Below are 8,270 nucleotides of genomic sequence, written 5' to 3' on the forward strand. Positions count from 1 at the left end.
TACATTAATAATTTCCACTTTGCACTGACACCAAAATTTACAGTATAAGCCCAGAGTCAGGGTGTAATTGTGAAGTGAAATGGCATTGCATATTTTCATACCCATTTGGTTTGACACCACGCAGAGCAAAAAACTAGTTTATTGCCCAACCTGGTTTACAAAATTCTCTGATAGTCCATTGCAATTCCTGAGCAGCTTTTATAATTGCTTCACCTCAACCTTAAGTCTTTAGAGAGCATGGATTCTCCTTCATGTAATGTTTGAACTGTTGGGAGAGGCTTCTACATACATAGGAGAGCGCGGTGTACTTGCCTAAATAAGGATGGTTCAAATCCAATCAGAGAGCAGTTAAGCTGTATAAAACTATGTAATTACCTGAATTACAACTACTAGTTTAGATCAGTAGCTGCAATGTAAAATACATTCCTGCAAGCCACTTAGTAGGGTTGTAAAAGGACAAACAGACTAGGGAGGTAGTCAATGGGTTGAATAACCTGTAAATTGTTTAATAGAAAAGCAGGAAACGATTAAAAGATATAAAAGATGTTTGTCGAGAGGCTGTGAAAAGGCAATAAAAGGAACAAAACAGCATGAAACTAGCCAAGATGGTGAAAAGACATGGGAAAGACGCACACAAGAAAAGCAAGAGAGGGAGAATACTGGTGGAAATTGAAAATGCAAGGAGGTCCAAATTAAAAATAGAAGATTTTGGAAACGTACTAAGTGCATCAGTCCCAGAAAAAGGTCAACATTCAGGAGCAAACTCCCTTATCAGAACTCTGTTCTAATGAAGGTTCAACATGCAACAAGTCAAGCCATTCCCCCAACCCTTCAGACACTGGAATACTCAACCACTGTTGTAAGGTAACTGGAGGCTATGTTTATGGTCTGAAATGCCTGAAGACAAAATTCAGAGCAAAAAGCTGTGGGATATGCAGAAGAGGAGTACATACTCATGCTGAACACATTTAAATATAGTTCATTAGTTGATTTGCATGAATACACTAGTTTTTCACAACATATGTTGAAAATCAGTAACAATCTGCACCACTTGAAAAGTTATTTTTTAAGCATTACCATGAAGACAAATTCAAGTTTACAACTCACAAAGAAAAAAAGCACTTCTCATAATGTCTGGTATTTTTGATCTCCGTACCTGGTTATTTTTATTGACTGATCTTTATACAAATTACAGAAACAACACAAATGGCACAGACAGTATTTCCACAGTAATAACCGGTCTCAATTGAGGCAGAGTGTCCAAATCCACACATGCCTTGCACAAATATGTTCTTATCACCCGAACTTTAACTGAACCATATTTTGAAAATGATACTGAAATGCAAGTTTAGGACATATTGGTCAAAGACAAAAAATAATCTTCCATCTTTGTGACCTGTTCCATCATTTGTTTCTGATGGCATCACATACCGACATATGCCTATTATGCACATAAATATATTATACACATATAAACATATTATCAAACCGAGCCATTTCTGGTGACTACTTTTAAGAATCAAAAAAGCAGCGCAACGATATTTCTAATGCGGTGTTACTCCTAAACTCCAGTGACATCTCCACGGTATGGTGTTTGAGAGATTGTAATGCACATTTTGCAATGATTCCCCCGCATAGGTTAGAACACAAATGGGGCTTTCCTGAATACATTCGCCGTTTGAAAAAAGGGGGGGGGGAATTTCCTTTAAGGGGAACGACTAAAATGAAATGCAAAACAAAAAAAAAGTGTCTCTGTTTTTTGTTTTGGATTTCCAGCATCCGCAATTTTTTTTGTTTTTATCTAAAATGAAATGCAAACGTTCCAAAAACCAGAGCACAAAATATGAAATAATCTTGGGGCAAGACTCTTAAAATAGTAAAAATGTGAGCAATTCCGGTTGATCACACACACACACACCCACACACCCCAGGGGTTCAGTCTATTATTGCCTGCAGGGTTTTATCTATTGTCAGCTTCTTTTATTGTCCGCAGCCAGGCGGATGGTTTAAGGAATCTGTGTATTGAGGCTATTATGGAGAAGTCGAGTTTTTTGACTGGGCTGTCCACTTCATCCTCGGCTGCTGGGAGGGGAGTTTGTTTGGGGGGCGGCTGCGGCGGTTCCTCCTGAGCTCCGGCCAGCTGCCGGAGTTGGCTGGGTGCCTGGCTGCCCAGGTACTGCCAGGCTTTCCGGCCCCGGTAGTCGCGGATGTCCACATCGGCGTTGTAGGCGCCCACCAGCAGCTTGATGACCATCGGGTGGCCTTGCATAGCCGCCAGGTGCAGGGCGGTGTAACCCCCGCCGCCCGCCTTGGCGTTCAGGTCGAGCGGCCAGCGCCGACTTTCCGCCAGGCGGACCAGCTTCATCAGCGCCTCGTCCTTGCCCTGCTTGGCCAGCCAGTGAGCGGCGGTGAGGCCGCTCACAAAGTCCTTCTTGTTGAGCAGGCTGGGCTCCTGGAGCAGCAGAGCCTCCATCGTCTCCCAGTCCCCGGCCGCCACCGCCAGCATCCACTCGTGTTCCCGGGGCTCCAGGGCCACTCCCGAGGAGCCGGCCGACTGGTCGGTGTCCGAGGAGGACAGGGAGCCCCTGTCGCCCACCTCCTGCTCCCTCTCCCCGCTTTTCCGGCTGCTGCCCGCGCTCCACATGCCGCCGAAGCCGTCCCAGCCATTGCGGCGCATCAGCTCCTTCAGGCATCTCTTCCTTGCGCCGGGCGAGGCCGGTTCCGCCGCACTTACGCCGCTGTCGCGCCCGAAATTCTCCCGCTTCCTCAACGATCGGCTGGACCCCAGGTGAACCTCAGCCTGTCTGCTCCTGTTCGGGAATGTCCCTCCCGGGGTCCGGGCCCCCGCCGGCGGACGGTCGGCCGCCGGGTTTGCGCCGATTGCGCCCTTGAAGCCGTTGCGTCTCTCGGAATTTTCCGCCGTCTCCAAGAAGCGGCCCAAGAGGTGGGACAAGCGGTTCACGTTCTCCAGGACCGAGCCGTAGGTCAGCAAGTTGCTGTCCTTGGGCGGACAGAGGCTCCCGGCGCAATCCGGGACGGTCGGCGTATCTCCCGCCGGGCGGTAAGAGGCACCTGGACTGGGCGCCGCCAGCAACCGGCTGTGGCTCATCTCCCCGAGCTTCTCAAACATGTCCAGCTCCTTCCCCCTGTTCTCTCTTCCTGGTAGCAAAGTCCACGCTCAGAGATGAACTGATACACAAACCAGCAATGCTGCTGCCCTAACTTGTGCCTTTACGTGCCACGCCCCCGTGGACTTTCCATGGTGTATATATATATATATATAAAATGTATACACCCAGTGTGGCACCAACCGAATTCTAGTCTGACATTCGGATTGTCCCCCGTGTTCTCCTTTACGTCTCTGAATTAGACAGGCAGCATCTGGACCGACCTTTGTCTCTCAACGTAGGGAGTGTTTCACTGCTCCTGATCTGGCCCCAACCTATTTTGCTACAGACTTGGCTTCGGAGTTTACCCGGTGCTGATAAATAGGTTTAAAATAATCTGCTGCGTCGACTCTTAAAGTGGAACTCAGTCACGAGTTTTCGTTTCTGTCAGTAGTTGCAAAAGCAGAATAGAAATTTCGTAAATATATATATAAAAAAACCCACACGTGCAGTGTTCGAATTAGGAAGTAACTTTAAAATACATCTCCACTGCACCACCAACAGATCATAGAACGATCAGACACTCTCCTCTATTTTAAATAACATCAAATCGAAAGCTCAGAAGACTATAGCGAAGACTTGGTACAAATGTAGCTCTGATTGCAACATCTATGAATTGAGCCGAAAGGATCAATTGATTTGAAATAAAGTAACTGGACAATTTCAAGCTCAGTGTCTCTGGAGTCTTATGATGCACCCGTCCAGCATTTCATCCTGCAATCATTTGCAGCACTTGTTGTTATTTATCATATGCAGATCCTCAAAGTTCACAGGATAGAGAACGGATTGCAAAGAATAAGAAGGAGGATTAAAAGGAAAAACAAGATTAGAGTGCTGGAAACAATTCCTGCAGTGTCTTTGGTATTATAACTGAAATCAATGCCTTAATTGAAAGCCTTTAAAATGAACATTTTCCCTGCCAGCTTTCTCCCCGCACTCCTCAGGAATTATATTCCCCTACCACTGTGCTACAGGTGCCGGCGCTGGTTGTCACCGGGGTATTTGGCCATGGAAGGCACTGTTAACTCTTTCGAGTCAAACCAAATTAACAAATCAGGGACACATTAAAAGGCAGTCCCTTAAAGGGAAACTGCAAAAACAAAAGGCAAAATTTAAAGGAAACTTACAAACATTAAACCAAAATGTGATCAAAGGGGTCATGGAAGGCACTGTAACTCTTTTCGAGTCAAAACAATTAACTAAATTAACAATAACAAGGGATAAATCAAGCACAGCCCCTAAGTCAGGTCAGCTGTAAAACCAAGGACAAAGTTTAAAGGAAACTTAAAAACATCAAACCAAAATGTGATCAAAGGGGTCATGGAAGGCACTGTAGTTGAACCAAATTGTTGCCCCACTCAACATTTGTGTACATGCACACTTCCAGCAGAGGCCAAGTTATGAAATAGCCATAAATACTCAAAGACCAAATGTGTAACACCATCACCCCCACCCCCGACACCTCCCATCCATTTAGAATGGTAGGGAATAATCGATGAGGCAAACATTGATAGAAGCTGGAACTTAAATTAAATTGTATATGGTACAGGTTAGTGCTAGTTCTGGCTATTGATGTTTTATAAAATAACTTGTATGCAAGTGAGAACACTGACATTTAGGCCATAGTTCTACTGAAACAGTCTCAGGCTGATATGTCTGGAGTGTGATGTGCAGTCAATAAACCCAGTTATGTTCCCCAGTTAGGTTGCTTTGGGTTCACACACAAATGGTTGGCTTCAGTTGTGTTTCAGTCAGTTCTGAATCCTTAAACTGCTTTATCCCATTACGATTGTGGCAATATGATTGAACCTTTACATCCCTCATCCCCTACAAATTTTCTCACCTCTTCTGATAATGCCAACTTATATTGATGTTTGATTGTGGTAATGTCCGTTTGTAGTACTCTCACCTCTGAGTCATAAAATTCTGGGTTCAAATCCCACTGCAGGGTTTGGACACAAATATTAAGGCTCATACTCCAATGCAGTACTGAGGGAGTGCTGCATTGCTGAAGGTGCCATCATTTGGATGAGATGTTAAATCTCACTGCCCTCTCAGCTGCTATAAAAGATCACATGGCACTTTCTGAAGAAGAGGTTGGGTGTCTGCCAATGATGTCTTGGCCAATATTTATCCCTCTATCAATATCACACACAAAAAAATTATCACATTGCTGTTTGTGGGAGCTTGCTGCACACAAATTAGCTGCCATCTTTCCTACATTACAATAGTGACTACACTACAAAAGTACTTCATTGGTTGTTATGTGCTTTGAGATAGCCAGTGGTTGTGAAAAGTGCCAAATAAACCCCAATATAACTGTCTAGACTCTGGCCCTCCATTCACCACAACATTTCTGCAGGCACTAATTTGCTCAGCTGCACCCTGACCTCCACCTTTGATGCCCAATTGAACCATTACTCTCTCACACTGGCCTTCCCCCTTGCTATGGGCCTGATTTCCACTCCCTTAAGCCCATAGGACACAGACTTGAAAAGATATGGTGGACAAGTGATCTGGCCATCCACTGCCAGATCTTGCTGGACCACATAAAGCACTATTGGGTTCTGTTCTCATCTGCTAAAACTACTCACTATTCCATTAATGAACGCAAAGATAACCCCCTAAAACTGAGACCATCCGATAAGCTGCCTCTCGTCCATCCCCCTCTTCCACCAGCCCATGTGGTCAAACTTTCTCTAATGCTCCTGACTGCTCTAGTCCAGAACTCACATCTTCTCAACTTTCTCTTCTCTCACCCCTTATGCTCTTTCTGAACTCATTTCCTGTTCCTTCGATCTTTATCTCACTAAACTGCTGATTACCCAACTTCCCCTCCTGGTCCCCATCTTAGATGGTATTGTGAACATGTCTCTGTCTTTATTATCCCCCTCTGTCCTTCAAGTTTGCTGTTATCACCCCCTCCCTCAAAAAAAAACAACCTTTGACCTTACCAAGCTCGTAAACTATGGTCCCATCTCCAACCTCCTTTTCCTCTCCAAAGTCCTGGAATACGTTGTTGCCTCCCAAATCCAAACTCATCTTTCCTGGAATTTCATATTTAAATCTCTCCAGTTAGATTTTTGCTCCTGCCACAGTAATGAAACGCCTCTTATCAAAGTCACAAATGACATGCTATGGAGCTATGACAATGATAATCTTTCCCTCAACGTTTTTCTTGACTTGTCTGTAGCCTTTAACATGGTTGACCACACCATCCTCCTCTAATACCTCTCCACTGTTGCCCAGCTGGGTGGAACTACACTCACTTGATCCCATTCTTATCTATTTAATCATGGCCAGGGAATGACTTGTAAAGGCTTTTCCTCCTGCTCAGTTACCTCTGTTACCCCAAAGTTCCATATTTGACCTCCTCCTATTCTCACATCCACGTGCAAATTGGCATAGGGACACATGAATAAGGGAAGTTAACACATGGCTAAAGGAGTGGTGCGGGAAAGAGGGGTTCCATTTCGTGGGGCACTGGCATCAGTATTGGAACAGGAGGGATCTGTACCGTTGGGACGGTCTCCACCTGAACCGATCTGGGACCAATGTTCTAGCGAAAAGGGTAAATAGGGTGGTCAACAGGACTTTAAACTAGAAAGTGGGGGGGAGGGAAGGATAAAACTACAAGAAGTATAACTAATGGGAAACAAAGCAGCAGGTTAGTGTGTGTGGGTGGGGAGGGGGTGGGGGTGGGGGGGGTGGGGGTGTGGATTCAACTTTATGGAAAATTATGAAAAAACTGAAAAGAAAGGAGAGCCCAGGAGAGGCTATTAAAGTCTCCAGAACACAAAATAGGACAGAGTGTTTGGAAAGGGCTAGGAATCTAACTTCAAGCACATCAGATAAAGGGACGACAATGAGAAAGGAGACGGGAAATACAGGACTGAAGGTGTTGTATCTGAATGCACGCAGTATACGAAATAAGGTCAATGAGCTTGTGGCGCAGATTGAAATTGGTAGGTATGATGTGGTGGGCATTACGGAGACATGGCTGCAAGAGGATCAGGACTGGGAGATAAATATCCAAGGATATACATCCTATCGAAAAGATAGGCAGGTTGGCAGAGGGGGTGGGGTTGCTTTGTTAGTAAGAAATGAAATTAAATCGATAGCAAGAAATGACGTAGGGTCAGATGATGTAGAACCTGTGTGGGTAGAGTTGAGGAACCGCAAAGGTAAAAAAACCATAATGAGAGTTATGTACAGGCCTCCGAACAGTAGTCAGGATGTGGGGCACAAGATACACCAGGAGATAGAAAAGGTGTGTAGGAAAGGCAAGGTTACAGTGATCATGGGGGATTTCAATATGCAGGTAGACTGGGAAAATCAGGTTGGTAGTGGATCCCAAGAAAAGGAATTTGTGGAATGTCTACGAGATGGCTTTTTGGAGCAGCTTATGGTGGAGCCCACTAGGGAACAGGCAATTCTAGATTTAGTGGTGTGTAATGAGGCAGATTTGATAAGAGAGCTTAAGGTGAAGGAACCCTTAGGAGGAAGTGACCATAATATGATAGAATTTGCCCTGCAATTTGAGAGGAAAAAGCTGGAATCAGATGTAACGGTATTACAGTTGAATAAAGGCAACTACAGAGGCATGATGGAGGAGCTGGCCAGAATTGCCTGGGAGATGAGCCTAGCAGGAAAGACAGTGGAACAGCAATGGCAGGAGTTTCTGGGAGTAATTTGGGAGACACAGCAAAAATTCATCCTTAGGAAGAAGAAGCATACTAAAGGGAGGACGAGGCAACCATGGCTGACAAGGGAAGTCAGGGACAGCATAAAAGCTAAAGAGAAAGCATACAATGCGGCGAAGAGCAATGGGAAACCAGGGGATTGGGAAGCCTACAAAGACCAACAGAGGACAACTAAAAAGGAAATAAGGAGGGAGAAGATTAAATATGAGGGTAAACTAGCCAGTAATATAAAAGAAGATTGCAAGAGTTTTTTTTTAGATATATAAAGGGTAAGAGAGACGCAAAAGTGGACATTGGGCCGCTGGAAAATGACGCTGGAGAAGTAGTAGTGGGGAACAAAGAAATGGCGGAGGAACTGAATAGGTACTTTGCGTCAGTCTTCACAGTGGAAGACACGAGT

The 8,270-nt window shown here is 44.9% G+C and overlaps 1 protein-coding gene across 1 annotated transcript; it reads right to left on the reverse strand.

Moving 5' to 3' along the window:
• Positions 1-1,143: 1,143 nt before the first annotated feature.
• On the reverse strand, positions 1,144-3,826 carry sowahd (sosondowah ankyrin repeat domain family d). Its single transcript, XM_078547609.1, has one exon. It carries the CDS (start codon positions 3,128-3,130, stop codon positions 1,961-1,963), a length of 1,170 nt encoding a protein of 389 aa, XP_078403735.1. The 5' UTR covers positions 3,131-3,826; the 3' UTR covers positions 1,144-1,960.
• Positions 3,827-8,270: the final 4,444 nt, after the last annotated feature.

Source organism: Cetorhinus maximus, chromosome 8, assembly GCF_964194155.1.
Source record: "Cetorhinus maximus chromosome 8, sCetMax3.hap1.1, whole genome shotgun sequence".
NCBI lineage: Eukaryota > Metazoa > Chordata > Chondrichthyes > Lamniformes > Cetorhinidae > Cetorhinus > Cetorhinus maximus.

Coding starts and splice junctions, on each gene's coding strand:
- sowahd (XM_078547609.1), bottom strand. CDS start 3,130: ATGTTTGAGAAGCTCGGGGAGATGAGCCACAGCCGGTTGCTGGCGGCG.